Source organism: Anastrepha obliqua, chromosome 3 (assembly GCF_027943255.1).
Source record: "Anastrepha obliqua isolate idAnaObli1 chromosome 3, idAnaObli1_1.0, whole genome shotgun sequence".
Lineage (NCBI taxonomy): Eukaryota > Metazoa > Arthropoda > Insecta > Diptera > Tephritidae > Anastrepha > Anastrepha obliqua.
In genome coordinates this window covers 74626755-74645212 of record NC_072894.1, presented here as the reverse complement: position 1 = coordinate 74645212, position 18458 = coordinate 74626755, and the positions used below count along the sequence as shown (strand labels likewise).

Here is an 18458-nt window from a genome sequence, read left to right as displayed (position 1 = left end):
GAAACTGTAGGTCACTCCATTTGTGGAACAACATCAAGGCGCACACCACAAATACGAGGAAGAGCTCGACCAAACACCCAAAAAGCGTGTACGTGCCAATTATATATATATGTATATAAAATTAAATTATCCTACATGTCCAGCATGAACTCAGATATAATTCTTCTTATCACTGAATTTGATGAAACCAAAAATAATTTAAAGATAATACTTTGGAATGAAAAGAGTTTTGTTCAGCAGTAGGTAGGTAAGTAGGTAGGTTAGGCGGTTGTCGTAGCGACACACTTAGACCTTTCGCAGGTCAATTGTGATACCATTGGAGCTTATCTTTACCCTACGTGTTCTTTTTCATATCATACGCTAGCTTTCATAAAAGAGCAGAGCTTCGTTAGTTTTAGATGCGCTATACGCGCTACATCGGTATCAAGAGTGCGCAGCCTCCTCATAGCTAAGCTTTCATACTCACGTAAAAGATGTCTGACTGTTTCCTCTTCTTCTGTATTAAGACAGCTTCTACAAAAATCGAAGTACGAGAGTCCTAACCTTCTAGCCTAGCTGCCTATTAAACAATGACCAGTTAATACCCCTATCATTTTTCTTATAGCTTCTCTGTTAAATCTTAACAAGATTTTCGATTGACCACTGTTCCAATTCGGCCATGTCTGTCTGCTTAGTTCGCAAGTTGTGAGGTTTTTCCAGCTCGTATTTACCTTTTTGATGGTTTCCCTGTCTATAAGTAATTTACAAGTGGCTATAGGCATGGGCATCAGCGTCTTATCCGGTTGGAGATCAAGCGTTGTACCGGTTACTGGTAGTACAGTACTTTAGCCGTAACCGAATGGGTTAATACCTAAATGCCATTCCATTGTGCCTTGGTTAGAAGTTTCGTACAAGAAACACGAAATATCAAAACATGTTTTTTTAATAGCGGTCGCCCCTTCACATGCAATGGAACGTATTTTTGCCTTGAAAAAGCCCCTCATAAAAAACTATTTGCCGTTCGGAGGTGCCATAAAGCTATAGGTCGCAAGCACCAAACGAAGAGTGTAAGCGCCAATTATTATTATTAGTACGTATTTGACGGCGGCCGCCGTAGCCGAATGGGTTGGTGCGTGACTACCATTCGGATTTCAGAGAAAGAACGTTGGTTCGAGTCTCAGTGAAAGACCAAAATGCAGGAAAAGTTTTTTCTAATAGCGGTCGCCCCTCGGCAGGCAATGACAAACCTCCGAGTGTATTTCTATCATGAAAAAGCTCCTCATAAAAATATCTGCCGTTCGGAGTTGGCTTAAAACTGAATGTCCCTCCATTTGTGAAACAACATCAAGACGCACGCCACAAATAGGAGGAGGAGCTCTGCCAAACAACCAGAAAGGGTGTACGCGCCAGTTATATATATATATAATAGTTAGTCCGCCGTGGCCTAATGGGTTGATGTGTGACTGCCGTTCGAAAGTGCGCAGGTTCGAATCTCCGTGTTTTTTCAAACAGCGGTCGCCCCTCGGCAGGCAGTGGTAAACCGCCCAATGTATTTCTGCCATAAAAAACCATCTGCCGTTCGGAGTCGGCTTAAAACTGTAAGCCCCTCCATTTGGGGAACAGCATCAAAACGCAGGCCACCAAAGGAGAAACTCGGCCAAACACCTAATAAAGGAGGGGAAATCTAATTTGGCTTCTTTTGCGCTAAGATAAAATCATTAAAATCAGTGCTGAATTAATCCCTTCCCCACAAGCAATCTTTTGAGAGGTTGGTTTTGTAGCTTAACCTTTGGGAATCGGTCGGCTTTTATTTCGCTTATCTACGGGCCGGGTATCAGCTCATTTCAAATATTAATGATCTCTGCAAGATACAGAATATTTGTTAAACTTTAAATAATATTTTGAGAACAAAAATAATTTTTTTGTTATACAAATATCAAAGCTTTATAAAAAAATTTACATAATATGGTCTATATATATATATACACTAGTGTATGAGAGCACACATATATGAGCATAACAATACTCACAATAATTTTATTCCCTATTTTATTTCAAATATAATTTCACATCTTTGCAGATCGCACCGCTTTTATTCGCTATGAACTGTCTAAGGCTATGCAACGTTCTAATTTTACAGCTAACAATAGCACTGGCCGCGCAATCAATCCACGCTTCTTTCTGGATCCCAACATTTTACTGAGTCCCACCCAATTGGTGATATTCGAGGTAAGCTGGAATTTTTTGTGTCAATTTGTAAAAAAAATGTTTGTGTGGCATTTTGCGCAAAGTTGTGGAATGGGAATTGCTGTAAGATGTGAATTGCATATGTAAGTAAATCTGCATGTAATTCTCAAATCGAATTCACTTAGTGCAGCTACATCTTCATCAGCATTTTCAAAAGTGAAATGCATTGACAAACGCTCTCGATTGCGTAAAATGCTTGCGTTACTCTCTGCCACTCAAAGCAGCTGAGCATTAGGAGAATTGAGCATTGGAAGATTACGTAATTTATGGGGATATGTCAATACGCTGAGACTGATGCAAGTGCCTTACATTGTGCTGGGGACTAGTAATACCAGATTAAATTTATTTAAAAAATGTTGGAAAAAGCACATTTTAGGGGAAGAGTATGAAATTTAATGTATGTATATTAGGGTGATCAGTTGCCCTCAACGTATAGCACTTTTCTTTCCATTGTCGGGCTTAGAGAGGAAAATAATGAAGCGGAATAATTAAATTATTTGGTCGCCACTATCAGGCGCGTTTAGCAGAGTTACCGCTCTTTTTCCAACAATAGCTGATTTGGATAGAGAATTTGATATGTCTGCCTTGAATTACAACGGAATGTTGGCCCAAGAAGCAACATGTAGTTGGAGCAGGAGGTTCTCTTAATCCTTGAAAGTGGAACCTTGCATCTGCTTGATTTTGAATGAGTATTTTATAGGTAGAAGTATTTCCGATTGCCTCGAATTTTTTTCAGATAGTTGGTCTACCATTTTGACTCTGGCATCTTACACAGTTCAATCTAGCCCCTTCAATAATACAGGGTCAGTTTAGATAACATTTATAAATAGTTCTCGGTAGACTTTATTTTATACCAGAAAATGAGGTTTCTGAAAGTTTAGCAAAATGTTACTAATTAATGATCTTAATACACGAATCTATTCCAACCGCAATATGATAATAGAGAGAAGATAACCCTTCAGATAAACCTTCATATACATATATAGCATCCTGCTTTAGATTGGATGATTACCAAAGATAGAGTCGAAACTGTTAGTGAAGCACCGAACTGACGTTGCAAGGCTTCACACGTACAGAATAATAGAGAGTTTATAGAGAAGTCACTCAACAGAAGTTAGATGGGCAGAGTCTGTATGGAGTACCAGCATTAAAAAGAAAGTGGATACCACTCTATTGGCAGGAAAGTTCCAAAACTCACACAATCTTCTGCTATGACATCGAAATGGCAATTAGTTGTTTAATGGGTTTATATTTTTGCCATGAAAAAACTCGTCATAAAAAACAATCTGCCGTTCCGAGGCAGCATAAAGCTGTAGGTTCCTACATTTGTGAGTCAATATCAAAACGCTCGCCAGGAAGAGCTCGGCCAAATAGAGCTACACGCCAATTACACATTTCATAGCAAATTTAAATGACCAACATGCAAGTGTTAACTGGCATTCATTTTATGATATCATAATGCTTAATGGTAGTAAAGGGTTAAGGTATGGGCCTCTAGCACTGCGACCATATTGATCTATTGTGCACCCTATGCTGTCTATTGACTGTTAAGTATGGTTATGAATTGTACCAGCTCCGTCTTCGATGACAAGAAGAAAGATAATTGGTGACAGAAGGAAGCCTTGTTGTACATCACTTAGTGTGCGCAAAGGTTCCGGCAGTTTTCCTTTATGAAGGACGTAGCAACTTGCGTCACTGTAGCTCTCCCTTATAAGTGAAATAATTTGTCAGGAATACCTCTTCTCTTATATTCTTCATTTTGAACTAAAAAAATGAGACGGGAGTAAAATTAAAAACAATGATCAATGCCACGCCTATTTTTGTGTAACCGCATTTATTTCCTTAATGGCTTATTAAAACTCGCTCAAACTTTATACACGTATTGCCTCCATCTCATTTAGACTCGACATGGCATAAATATTATTGAGTTTGTATAACAAACCACGCCCACTCTATATATGTTAAGGTTGGATTATCGCCTACTCGCATTGTCTGTGAATCTGTTTAAATAGAAAAATGGACGGCCAGCCAAAATGAAATTTTATTTAAATGTGTTCAGGTATATACAGTTTCGACCGGACCAAATTTAGCACATGTTTTTGAGAAATATTGTAAACTTTTTACTTACTTTAACCCTACCTTAACCCCACCATTATTTAGCATTATCAGAACTTCATTAATAGCAGCTAGCCAAAGTAGAGGTGAAACGACACCACCCTGCGGTGTCCCCCTGTGATCTTTAGTGTGACTTTCGCCCCCCTTGCGACCGCATAAACTTCCCTGCAGCCAAGCAGGCGCGAGATCCAGAGACAAATAGGTCTTTCCACCTCTAATCTATAGAACGCAGTGACAAGTGACTATATTTTTGAAGGCCGCCAAAATGAATTGTTTACCTTCTAGAGATTTTTCCACAGTCCTTACGACCTCGTGTAAAGCTGTTTCCGTGGATTACGTGCGTTTGGAATACGAGGACATTTTTTTATTTTTATTTTGCAGAAAAACTTTTGAATTTATTTTTTTAGTTCATTGACTGCAACGATTTTTTTTATTTAAAAAATTTAAGGTATTTGTTGTAATCAAAACTAAATTTTTCGTGGTATTTCATACAGAATTCAGCTGAACAACCATGTGTTGCTCCTTATTCTTATTGACGAAAGCGGTATTAATAGCAGTCTTCAGAAGAAAATGTGGTGAGAATAAATGGTGTTAAGAAGATATTGATATTAACAAGATATTAATCTCGTGGTAATACTATTCTTTTGTGGTTCACAGCACCTAAAACCATAATAGCGGCTGGAAACTTCATGTGCATGACAACAGGAATCTCTGTAGGATTGGTACAAAGCCATCTATCATTCTGGTCATTTCTGCGGTTGGTGTTTCGTCTATTTTTTAGTCAGAAGAAAATCATAACTTCTGAGCCACTTTAGGGTGTTTAATTTTGTTTAGAAGTCGTTTTGATCGGATAATGTGCCATTGTCGTGTTTGCTTCGACATAAACTGTCTCTTGCGCATAATGTAGGATTTGTTCCGGAGATCTTCATGGACAACTCGACGGATAAGATCCTAAGAAATATTAAACTCCCTCCAAAGGGTCCTCATTAATTTTGAAATGTCTTCGTCAATGATCGCTTGCGCTTATTGGATAAATTGTACAGATCCGAAAGTGTCAGAACTTTCCTCGTTTGTTTTGTTTTTGATTCTTGAAACAGGGAGTCTGTCGCCGCCGTCTGCTGCTTCCAATTCACGGCAAATTTTATGAACGAATGAATGGCCGCACTTAAGAAAATTATAGATTTATAGATCGGCGTGATTTGTACAAATAGCAACGATAACTGTCCGATAGTCGTTCATGTCTTATCTCAAAAAGAGCAAAAAGAAAAATAAAAGTTTCGTGAAGTTATAGCCACATCCATATAAGCATGCTTTCAAATACCGTATGTACCCTGTATGTAGTACTGACGATAAAATGAAACCAATTTGCTTGTCAATTTACGAAATTGACCATTATGCGCCTAAATGGATTGCCGAGAATGGCAAAAAAAAATTAATTTATGCAACACCTTTTCGACTTCTTCATATACACCCACAAACACGCACACGCACATGCCCACAGGCAATTTCTGTTTCCTTAAGTGTTGATTTTATTTACGAGCTTTCTAAAATACAATGTTTTTGACAAAACTTATCCTTGCCCACGCTCCGTGGGTGTATTGACATATTGGCATTGCGTGTACCCACATACACACTTACATACGTACACATGTATAACATGGCTGGGTATATATTTTGTATGCCAAACATTCTTGTGGGCGTTGCGCAACACAACATACGGAATACTAAATAAACTAGGCTGGACGCACAGCGCCTGAAACATGTCGCCAGCAGCAAGACGGTTAGCGTAAGGATACAATTTCTTTGAGTGACTTGCAATTCGTTTGAAGACACGTGCAGTTCGAAAAGTGCGCACGCTGCAAAGCACAATTGACGCACAAAGTTATACAATTGATGCGACAATGTCTCCAAAGGATCGCCCAAAGGTGTAGACGACAGGGATTGGCTAATACAATACTGAGCGCTGAGAGAAGTAGCGGGACAAGAGTGGACTCTAACAATAAGTAAAAACATACAAGTGAACAAGAGCATTACAATCGTTGGACAACGCGTGCCATACCACGTGGTTTTGGGTGGGGTGATAAAAGCTAGACACATAAAATATTGGGCGGCATACGTGGTCAAGTGGAGTCGTCAAAAAGGCAACTAAAATGCCATAAGAACTGTGCGTAAGTTTGCCAACTTGTTTGGGTTGAGTGTTCTTCTATTTTCTACTGTTTCCACAACTTTCACACTTGAAAAGAAATTTGAATATTTTAGATATGCCTTACAAAGCTCCCAAAGGCATCATCTACATGAAAACTTAAATGGCAAAAGGTAATTGCAAAAACACGAAGGGAATGACTTCCAAGCGTGCACTTGTGCAAAATGAGAGCATTTTGTACGACTTAATTTTACCTTTTTATGAAGTTAATATGAAGTGTAATTTTATTTTGTTTCCAACTAAAACATGCATTTGAAAAAGAAAAGCTTAAATCTCGAAGGAACGCGAAGGCCTCGAGGGAGCATCTGTACCAACCTTCAATGAATCTTAGCGGTAACAGCAACCGCAGTCCCTGCGCCCATTCTTTCAGATATTGTAGCTAACAGTATCCTTTTTATTCTACCAGCAAGGAGAATGAGAGATAATAAAGTGCAGAGGAAAGAATCAGCAAGCAGAATGCGAATAATTCAGAGAGAGATACGCATCAGTTTATGGGAAATTTTTCATCAAATATTCGTAAATCAAATGGCCTTTGTATGCAAGCGCACAAAAACAAATGATTAAAATAAAAAGTTGATAGTAAAGTTAGATGCAAACATAAAAGTAGAAATGAATTTAATTTAAAACACCTTTGGGATACAAACAAACACCTCTAAACAATGGAAAAATTAACAAGCACAAGAATTTGGTTCAGTTTTAAATTGGCAAAGGAAGCTGTAAAGGCACTCACACATTTACTGCATGGGGTAGCATATATGTATATACAATGTCTGTCAAAAAATAAAAAAAAGCTACGTACAATGAGAAAATTTTACCAACTCAAACTTTGGCAAGGTTAGCTTATATAGTGCTGGCTTATATGTAAAGAGATCTCACTTAGACCGTTGAGGTCTATTGTGTGGCCATTGCTAAGTATTTGGAGTCTAAGATATCTTTTTGTGTAATTCCTAATGGACGTCTTTGCGAGTTTTAACAAGCCGTTCAGCCTTTTGCCAGCAATATCCTTCAACGACGAAAAATATGTTGATTCTACGCACATTTGTGGAGTCTTACAAAGCGCAGGGTGTACCAAAGAACAGTTTCTAACTTCAGCAAAGACCACGGGAATATTGGGGCTTTTTAAAAAATGAGATTTCATTGGGGATTTTGTCATTCTGACAGCACAAATTGTTTCAGTCCGAAACAAGTGGTATTACAAGAAACCTCCAGGCTTCAGTGTAACCCTCTATATTTTACTGGAGAGTGGTAACCACCATGACCCAACCAAACCTGACCCACTTCACTTCAACACCTTCAGTAAGTGTTTTCCTCCAAGTCCTACATTAATTCCGGTAAAAATAATAATTTAAAGAGGTAAAATTTATTTTCCTGTAATAGTCTGTCTTGCTTCCTTATAATCGATCAACCGTTCTAGCCATCGACTTCTCCCTCAACTGAGGTTCATAGTGATGAGCCCAAGTTTGGTAATCAGTAGCACTGTAGTTCGTAAATTCAGCTCTGTTCTCGATATACAGATTCAAAAGCTTGTGAGGCACCCGACGTGCTGTTGCTTCTGAGTGGACGTTCTTGTTACCCATCTGGCGTTGACATTGGAGATAGCAAGTTGGCAAGTTGGTGTAGTCTTATTCAATAATAACTGAGGCTTTGCGCCAATAGACTCTGCCCCTTGTGCATATAGTACATTATTGTTTTCCCTGACTAGTTCCTGGAAACTGATTTCACCGAATAGTGAAGGATACCTCCATATCGCGAACTTTTTGACCTCTGCCAATTTGTGCTGGCCGCCTAGATGTTGACCTACAGTTTTATGTCGCCTCCGATTGCCTGACAATTTTAATTCATGCAAGGTCTTTTCATGGACATAACTTCTACTCAAATATGAACGAGACGTTATCAATAAAACCGTTCGCGGATGACATATGGCAAAAATAATTTTTTTGTTTTTTGGTAGGACTGTAATAAACTTACATGGCAAATTTCAGCGTGATATGTTACATAGTTTGTTTTCTGTGCTACTGTAAACAAGTCAAGCTCGAGAGTGTTTTTCGAATTTAACGATGGAAATTCAAGTTGAACAAAGAATTTGTTTGAAATTTTGTTATTCCAACAAAATTTCGGCTTCAGACGCCTTAAAAATGTAGCAGACAACCTATGGGACTCTGCTCTATCGCGTGCACGTGTTTTCCAGTGTTTTCCAAATCGTTCAAAGAGGGCCGTACATCAACCAAAAAAACCACGCCAAAGTCGCTCAAAAATTAAAGTTATGCTGACTGTTTTTTTCGATTACGAAGGTGTGGTGCACTCGGAGTTCCTTCCGCAAGGCCGATCGGTTAACGCTGAATATTATGTAGACATTTTACAGCGTTTGCGCGAGAACATTCGTCTTAAAAGGAAGGAATTGTGGGACAACAAGTCATGGTTCTTGCATCACGATAATGCATCAGCTCACACATCACGTCTTGTTCGCGATTATTTGAACAAAAATAATGTTAATATCGTTCCGCAAGCACCGTATTCGCCTGATATGGCTCCATGTGACTTTTTCCTGTTTCCCAAGCTCAAGTTGCCGCTCCGTGGAAAACATTTTGAGACAATTGAAGTCATAAAAATTCGAAGAACACACTCGAGCTTGACTTGTTTACAGTAGCACAGAAAACAAACTATGTGACATATCACGCTGAAATTTGCCATGTAACAGTCCTACCAAAAAACAAAAAATTTATTTTTGCCATATGTCATCCGCGAACCGTTTTATTGATAACGTCTCGTTCATACTTGAGCAGAAGGTATATGTATTTGACCGAGGCGCAAGTTCTACTAAAAATACTTTTTATTTACTGCCCCATAGTGGGCTTCAAGCTCGCTGATCAACTAAATGGAAGTTACACATAAATCCATAATGGAGTGCATTATCCAATAGATGATAATATTTGTGAAATGTTGCACGGATTTTTAACAGAATGAATTTTAATTTGAACAAAATGTGGAATATTCTAATAGTTTTTAAGTCCTAAACCCATATATTTTTTCTTTTTGATCACTGCGTCATAACTACAAGCATAAATAACCTCAAATAGCTGATGTGCTCTCTGTTTTAACGCAGGTCTTTAGTTATGCGGAGCTGGAGTATGTATGTATAAGACGTGATGCCTGCATTATGCTGATTACCAGTTGCATTTGCTTAACCATTCCAGTTTGTTTTTTCATCAACTTATCCTTTGGCTTCTTCGCTATTCTAACACAACTTCGCTTCAGAGATGTTATGCTTCATTAACAATAGAAGTGAAGTGAGTGAGAGGACTCATTCACTGAAAGTGCTATCAGTTAAAAAATAAAAAGAAAAAGACAAAGCAGCTGGGGAGCAAAAAACAAAAAAAAAACAACGAGAAAAATCTCAAGAGCGGAACATAGATGGCGGCAGGAAGCATACTTTAAGGCGTCAATTCTTAGTATCAACACGGTGTTAGACAGTGATGCAGTGGAAGTGTTGTCTATAATTGTGTGCTGGCTTTTAGCATTAAACTGCTGTGTGAATAGGTAAAGCTTTTCTTCTGCTCATTGATGGTGCAGATAACCTTCACTGTTTCGTTCTGCCTACTCTTGCGTAAGAATCGCATACTGCGCCAGTAACTAACTAACTTACTATTCTTTACCACTTCCACGTATTTAGATGGAAATGTATGTATAAAGTATGAGTACTTATGTTTCAACATAAGAATTTGCGTCAAGGATATGCTCGTTTGTGTTTGCTACTGCCAGCGTTGGTCTTCCTCGGTAAAAATCCCAAATGAATTGCGCAAGGCAGCGAACAGAAAAATAAGCGGGGAACAAAAAAAATTGGTAAAATCGAAGTGTTATTCTTGCGCGTTATTGTAAGTAAAGGCTGCCTTATAGGCCCTAGACAATCGATGCGTTCAAGCGTTACAATAACCATCAAGTGTATTGGAAAAGTAGCCTGTAGGAAATGAGGTGTACTTGGCACTAGTTACTTTTTGTGCTCAGAGTGAAATTTCCAAAAAAATTACTTTCTGTATTCAAACTAATTACTTTCTGTACTCAAAGTGGAATTCTAAAGCCAGAGAAGTATAGGTAATGACGAAAATTAGCTCTCTGTTTCTCTTATTTCATAATCGCGCAATTGTGCACAAAAGTATGATAATATAATTTTGTTTGTGTTTAATATTTGCGTTTGTAACATCACAAAATAATCGAGATAAACGTAGGCAAATGCAGTGTGTTTAATGACTACAGCATGGGGTCCTATTGACAAGTTTTGAAAATTCTTAGGTGCGCAGCTAAGTTCTCGCTGTCTTTTTTTATGAAAATACAACTGTATTCTGAAAAAATGCTTACAAGTGAATCATTGAAAGTATTACCCATCGCTGGCTACTACTTTTTCGCATCATTCTGGTCGATCTCGTATACCGTCGCGGTAAAACTGTTCATCTTTTGAGACTATCCACGGATCAAGCCATTTTTTGATGTATTCATATGAATGGAACTGCTGGTCAGCTAGACGGCGCAATATTTGGAAAATATGGCGGGTGAGGTAGAATTTTCCATTTCAGTGTTTCCAGGTAGGTTTTAATGGGTTTGGCAACGTGAGGCCGAGCCTTGTCACTTTTTCATGGCTCTCCGCGTATTGCGCCCGCTTCTCGCGCAGTGCTCGGCTCAATCGCATGAATTGAAGTCGATACTGATCCCCAGTGATGGTTTCACTTGGTTTTAACAGTTCATAATAAATAATACCAACTTCATCCCACCAAATACATAGCATAGCCTTCGCCGCGTGAATATTCGATCGAGGCGACGACGTGGAAGCATGACCGGGCAGTCCCCATGACTTTCTTTTCTTTGGATTGCTGTAATGAATCCATTTTTCATCACCCGGCACAATGCGATGAAGAAAACCTTTCCTTTTTTGCCGCTGGATCAGTTGTTCACAGGCGAAAACACGACGTTCAACATCCCTTGGTTTTAACTCATAAGGAACCCAAGTCCCCTGTTTCTGCGTCTTCGAAGGTTTTTGGCCTTTCTTCACGCGGACGGTCTTCAACATTAAAATCATCGTCTTTAAAGCGACGGAACCAATCTCGATTATGACGATTATTCGGCAAAATCAGACATTTTCACAAAACCAAAAGTACTATATATGATACCAAAACAAAATCATAAATGTATCCAAGCAGTTTGTTTACCATATGTCTAAGCTTGGTTTTTGTCGTTTAGCTTATGTTAGAATCGACTAGCACACACTGCTGGTGACATCTATTGACAAACAGCGGGAACTTAGTTGCGCACCTAATACTTCTAAGATTTTTTTTTCCATAAAAACATTGTTCATTCTCCTACAAAAGCCGTATAAGTGTTATACAATTTTTTAGACAGTATTTTTAGACAAATTTCAAGTATGCATTGAGTTGATTTCTGAAACTGTTTTTTGCAGCGGTCTTATGCATTTTTCCTCCATTTATCGAATGTTCGACATTTGTGGATGATATAATATATTTCTGCCTGGAAATCTCAGTCGAATATTTTCTAAATTATTTAGGTACATAGGTATATCTTTTAATATATAATTTTACCCCGTTGCAATATTATTATGTTCACGAAATTCATATATGTTTTGGGTATGAGCCGAAATACAACTACGAGTTTTAGAAAAAAATAACGAGCCTATTTTTAAATATCTTTCGTTTGATAACCGCTTGGCTTTCCGGGCTCTAAGTCCCATTATTAAATTATTATAGACTATATAATACACCAAGCGGTATTACAAGTTCTACCAGTGAAGTTTCTTTAAAATCCGCTCGGTGCGTGTAGAGATTAATTTCAGCAAACAATTCAGAATATTTTTTTGTCCAAAAAACTTGGCAATTAGTCGATCGGCCAACTTGTATTTTCGACACAATTTGTAGACGGTTTGATGTACCAACGAGGTCTTGAAATATAAGTCAAATTGTAGGCCGAGGAGACCTTACAGAGAGACTTTCGCAAAAGTATACAAAAAAGAGATAGAATATTAGCATCGAAGGGAAGCATTAATATAGGGGTTTTTAATAGGTGCGCTTCAACTTTTTTCTGATAGGGAGGGCGAACGACGCAATATTTTTTATTTTTCGCTTGTCATTTGTAAACTTCATTAGTATACATTTCATTATGGAACGCTACACACTTGAGCAACGATTGCAAATCGTGCAAATTTTTTATGAAAATAATCGTTCTGTTGCTGCTACTTTAAGAGCATTACGGCCATTTTACGGTCCATTTAACAAGCCGTCCCGTTTTGGGGTTATGTGAAGTCATTGGTCTACAGTAACAAGCCGGCGACGATTTGTGAGCTCAGAGCCAATATTGAAAGCGAAATTGCTGGAATTTCGGCCGATTTATGCAAAAGAGTGGTCGAAAATTGGGTTCAACGATTGGACTTCGTAAAACGTGCACGCGGTGGTCATGTAAAAGAAATCGAATTTCATACTTAAATGTATATGTTCAAAGTTAAGCATTATAAGATCCAAAAGGCGCATGATCTCACACCAAAGCAGCTACAAGTCACACTTTAGAGAGCGAAGGAGTTGCGGAGAAGCGGTCAATTTACGAACATTGTATTTTCTGATGAGGAAATTTTTCAAATTGAGTAATTCGTTAACTTCCAAAACGATAGGGTTTATTTGACCGACTATCGGGAAAGTATGCTAGGAGTCGCTTTGAAGCCGTGGGCAGACAAACATTTCGGTGGCAGACCATGGACGTTTCAACATGACGTTCTCTGAATGGTAGTCACACACGAGATTCTTCAGTAACTTCGATTTTATACTACTAAATATTGTAATACAGCTTAAAGTGTGACAAAACAGGATACGAAAAATTTTTCCAGAAATTTTAATTAAAAAACTGTGGAATTGGTGAAATTTTTATAAATTGTAAATTTTTTAATATAGTTTTTGTTAGACAAAAATAATGTATACAAAAATAATGAATATTCAAAATATGGAAGAAAAATAGTTAAAACTAGTCAAAATATTGGTGTGCTATCTTTTGCCGGGGTCTGTATGTTAAGAGGGTCACCTGTTAGTTTTTGTCTTGTTTGTCTACTTTTTTGAGAGTATTTATTTCATTTATTAGAGAAAATAATTATTTATGCTAAGAAAAGGAAGAAGTTAATATACTTTCCGTACAAAAGTTCGACTCTACCAATGGATGATATCTCTGGAAGTGCCTTATAATAATTGTTGAATACACCTATCACTGTAAACGTCGCCGTTCTGAATGAGAGTTTATGAGCTCCAGCTATACAATGCGAGATTTGATTGTGATTAATGCGATGATTAACTGCACTTAAGGGATAAACTGCACTTAGAGCTAGATGGAGGTACTTATATACTGGCAATGTACTACAGCAAATCTGCTACTGAATTGATATCAGACACGCTTCGCTTAGAACTTCTAAACTTCTATTAAATAGTTGATATTTCCAAATTAAAAGCCTTACCTTTGTCCGTTATGCGTCTTGATTTTTAGAGCATTTTAGAACATATGTATGCACATTGATTAAAAAGTTAACGAAATAAAGGGTGGTTAAGTTTTAAGGACTGGTGTTAGTTTTGAATAAAATAGAATATTTTTAGGGAATTATTACCATTTATCTTTATTGTGATAATATTAGTATGGCTCAATTACGTATAGAACAAAATATCGGCCAAATAGCTGCCGCGATCTCGGCGGCACACCTCCATCCGATGGTCCAAATTTTCGATGACGCTGAGGCGTAATTGAGGTTCTATGCCGTTGATGTGCCGAATTATCTCATTCTTTAGCTCTTGAATTGTTGCTGGTTTATCGATGTACACCTTTTCTTTCAAATAACCCCAAAGAAAGAAGTCCAACGATGTCAAATCACATGATCTTGGCGGCAATTGAAAGCGCCGCGACGTGAGATTATTCGGCCACCAAAATTTTCACGCAAAAGAGCCATTGTTTCGTTAGCTGTGTGACAAGTGGCCCCGTCCTGTTGAAACCACATATCGTTCACATCCATATCTTCCAATTCGGGCCATAAAAAGTTCGTTATCATCTCACGATAGCGAACACTATTCACAGTAACTGCCTGACCGGCCTCATTTTGGAAAAAATACGGCCCAACGATGCCGCCGGCCCATAAACCGCACCAAACAGCCACTCTTTGTGGGTGCATTGGTTTTTCGGCAATCACTTTTGGATTATCATTCGCTCAAATGCGGCAATTCTGCTTTTTGACGAATCCACTGAGGTGAAAATATGCCTCACGAAGTGCGCGATATGCATTTTGATTTGAACGCCCGTTTTCATAATAAGCTTAAATAATTTTAACGCATTGTTCGATTGTGTATCTTTCCATAATTCAAATTGAATTAGTCTGAAAATGAAAAATGCTGCATGAAATGCAGAAAAAAACTTAACGTTTAGGTGCGGTTCACATTCAACATCGGCCCTTAAAATTTAACCGCCCTTTATATCCAGTTAATTTAAAATACAAATTTATCCCTGAAAAGTAATAATATCGCCTTCTCTATCAGCGACAATGCACTTATGCCAACGTTTGATCCCGCTCTCGAAACATTTTTGGTATAGCCATCATTCATCTTTAATTTTTCTTTCGGCTGTTAGAGCGCGTTTTTCGTAGTGATTTTTTACTCGATCAAACAGATAAAAATGCAATAGCAGGGAGTTATATCAGGTGAGTTTGATGGCTGTTGGATGGTATTCGTTTCGTTCTTGAACAAAAATTCACGGATAATGATGGCACTGTGCGACGGTTCGTTATCATGGTGCAAAATTTACGAGTGGTTTTCTCAAAAAAATCCTTCCTTTTTTGGCAAAGGTCTTCTCGCAAAAATGCGTTGTGTATAATACCTTTTTAATCCAAAAACACTGTGATCATCGTTTTCTTTTTTGACTAAAAACGCCGTCATTTTTTTGATCTTGGTTTATGCGGAGTTTTCCACTTAATCGCCTGATTCCTGGATTGCATGTCATACTCATAAATCCACTTCTCATCCCTTGTAATGATACGTTTGATATATTTTGAGTTGGATGCAGTCTTGGAAATCCTATTTTTGGCGACATCAGCGCGGTCCCTTTCTTGCTTGAAATTCAGGACCTTCACGACCAACTTTTCATCAACACAAGTCCATAAGCAACGTTCAAGTCCTTTGCCACCTCCTGGTTATTAATTGATCTGTGGTTATTAATTAACTTTTCTTTAATTTTATTGATATTTTCATCAGTTTTCTGCCACTATGTTAATCTTTCTCGATGGACTCTCTTCTCTCTTCTGAAGCGTTCATGCCCCGCGTAAGTAGCTGCTTTCATTAGAATATCATCACCGAAACAGTTTGCCAACATCGAAATCATTTTTAGCGGAAAATTTAATACAAAATCGTTTTTGCAAAATCAAATCCTGTTTTAAAACTATAAAAATTCGAAAACACGCGCAAAAATATAATAGATTTACTCAAGACGCCGTAACTTTTACAAATATCAAGCAATGGTGTTACAATTTTAATAGGAATGTTAATCACAGATTTGACAATCCAACTAAAAAAACATGACCCAAATAATTAGACATAGAGCATCACATAGTGGTTGTTCCGGGAACTAAATAGTTTTGTTAGAAGTTCGTTCGAGCTCCTCCATCAATTTGTGGTGTGCGTCTTGAGGTTGTTCCACGAACCGAGGGATCTGCAGTTTTATGCCGCTTCCGAACAGCTGATGGTTTATGTTGAGAAACTTTTTGATGACAGAAATGCATTCGAAGAGTTGCCTTTGTCTGTCGAGTGGCGACTACATTGAAAAAAAAAATTCTGTTATTTGGTTTATTTCTTGAAATTTTAGCTTAAACCCCAAATTCAGAGGCAAGTTCTAAAGGAGCACTGGGTTGGAAGTTCTTAGTTTTTCCGAATAGTATATATGTAAGCGCCTTCCAATTTACCTACCGGCAAATGGCCACTCCCACAGCTCAGTGAAGCTGGTGTAGCGAAGCGGCAAATGTTGGCGAAAATCAATGTTGCTTAACTGATTTCCACTGCTTTAAGTACTCCATCCATCTTTTTCACATTGGCACACACTTCAATGTTGTCTGGCAATAGCTTTTCAATTTCGCTAAAAAGCACTGGCACATCAACGATCCCAACCTCTACACAGCTACACACACATACATGAACAAGTGTACGAGTATGGTGCGCTCGCGTGCATTTACACCTTCGGGTATTCCGGCTTCTAGCAGATTTTTTTACGAAATGTGTGTAGGAATACTTAATAGCGTCTACCCCATTTAATGTTCAGTCGCTGCGGTATTCATCCTTTTCGCTGGTTCCTCTTATTGCTGACATGTATTTGCTGCTCTTCTGCATTTTTAATCTTTATAAATTTTCCCAAGCAACTCATTTCGGTGCTTTTCATTCAGGATATTTGGGATTTGATTTTTCGTTGCTGCGGCATGCCATCTATATTACATATGAATATGTATAAGAAGTATGTATGTAGGTATGCTTGTATGTATAATACATATATGCACGTGCATATATTTTATGAAATAATTTAATTTCGCAGCGGGATCCTTCTGTTCGTTGTTGGGTGCCTGTATTTGTTTGCTCCGTTTTTGCTTGAGTTTTTACTTGCTAAGGCTGAAAAGTTAGGTTTTTGTCCTTTTTTCGTCGCCCGTCGGTACGTGCTGCTATTATTCATTTACGAGTTTTTACGCATGGAAGTGAAAAATTGCGTCTTAACGAGACGAATTTTTTCTTGCGCCACATTGATTGCGGACTTGAGAGCCTGCTAAAGATTTGAACAGTAGGATGGAGTTCCTTTATTTGATCTTAAATTATTATTATAACTAAAATCAAATACAAATTCATGTTTTTTTTGCTAAAGTAAAGTCAATTGGTATGTACAAAAATAATTGGTGCTTACAGTCATTTTGGGTATATGCCCGAGCTCCTCCTCCTTTTTGTGGTGTGCGTCTTGATGTTGTTCCACAAATGGGAGGACCTACAATTTCAAACCGACTCCGAGAAGCTTTTATTTTGTTTATTTAATTTTAGTCAAAAAGCACAGAAAAATGTAAAAGATCTTAGTGCAAATATAAGACACGTCTTTTGTACTATTATTGTGATGGAAAATTGGTGATAAGGTCTCCAAATAATTTACTCGAACTTCTACTCCATTTGTTTGTGTGTCTTTATAGAAGAACCTACTGTTGTATGTAGTTTTCGAATGAAAGATGAGTTTTACGAGAAGATTTTTCATGGAAATTCTCTGCCGAAAGGCATCGCTATGTTTTCATGCGCTTATTACTTCATTCGCATGTAGGTATAGGAGGATGAAAATAGAGTTAGTATATTTACTGACGGATGTAAGTTTGATAAACCGGTAGGTGGAGGAGTTTACTCTGAAAGGCTGGGCATCAGTGCATCCTCTCGCTTGCCTAATCACTGTAGCGTCCTTCAGGCAGACATTACTACCATAAGAGAGGACTTATTGCTCTTAAAGACTCGTTCGAGTCAGTAAAACATTCGTCAAAAACGGTAGATGAATGCCACAAAGTATCATGCGAAGTATCGCAGTGTTCTAAAATATATCTGATCTGGGTACCAGGCTACTGAAATATAGAAGGTAATGGCAAAGCAGATGAGGTTGCAAGGGAAGGTACAGCGCGAAATATTCACCCAGATAATGCACTACTACCGATTCCCTATGTGCAAATTATTAATAGATAGACACTACAACAATGATGCGAGTACCAGTTGGAGGCAATCATCTTTTTGCCAAATAAGCAGGTAAACCTGAGATAGAGATATAGACAGGATATGGGAAATACGATACAACGCAATGTCTTAGCTGTGCCATATAATGACTTTTATCGAAGCTGTCAAGA

At 38.0% G+C, this 18458-nt stretch overlaps 1 protein-coding gene across 1 annotated transcript in view; it reads left to right on the top strand.

The window, feature by feature from the left end:
- LOC129242997 (uncharacterized) overlaps positions 1-18458 on the top strand; it is a 153585-nt gene that overhangs the window by 85530 nt on the left and 49597 nt on the right. Inside the window, exon 3 of the mRNA XM_054880001.1 lies at positions 2060-2208. Coding sequence (XP_054735976.1) covers positions 2060-2208 — 149 coding nt within the window. The remainder of the gene's footprint in view (positions 1-2059; positions 2209-18458) is intronic.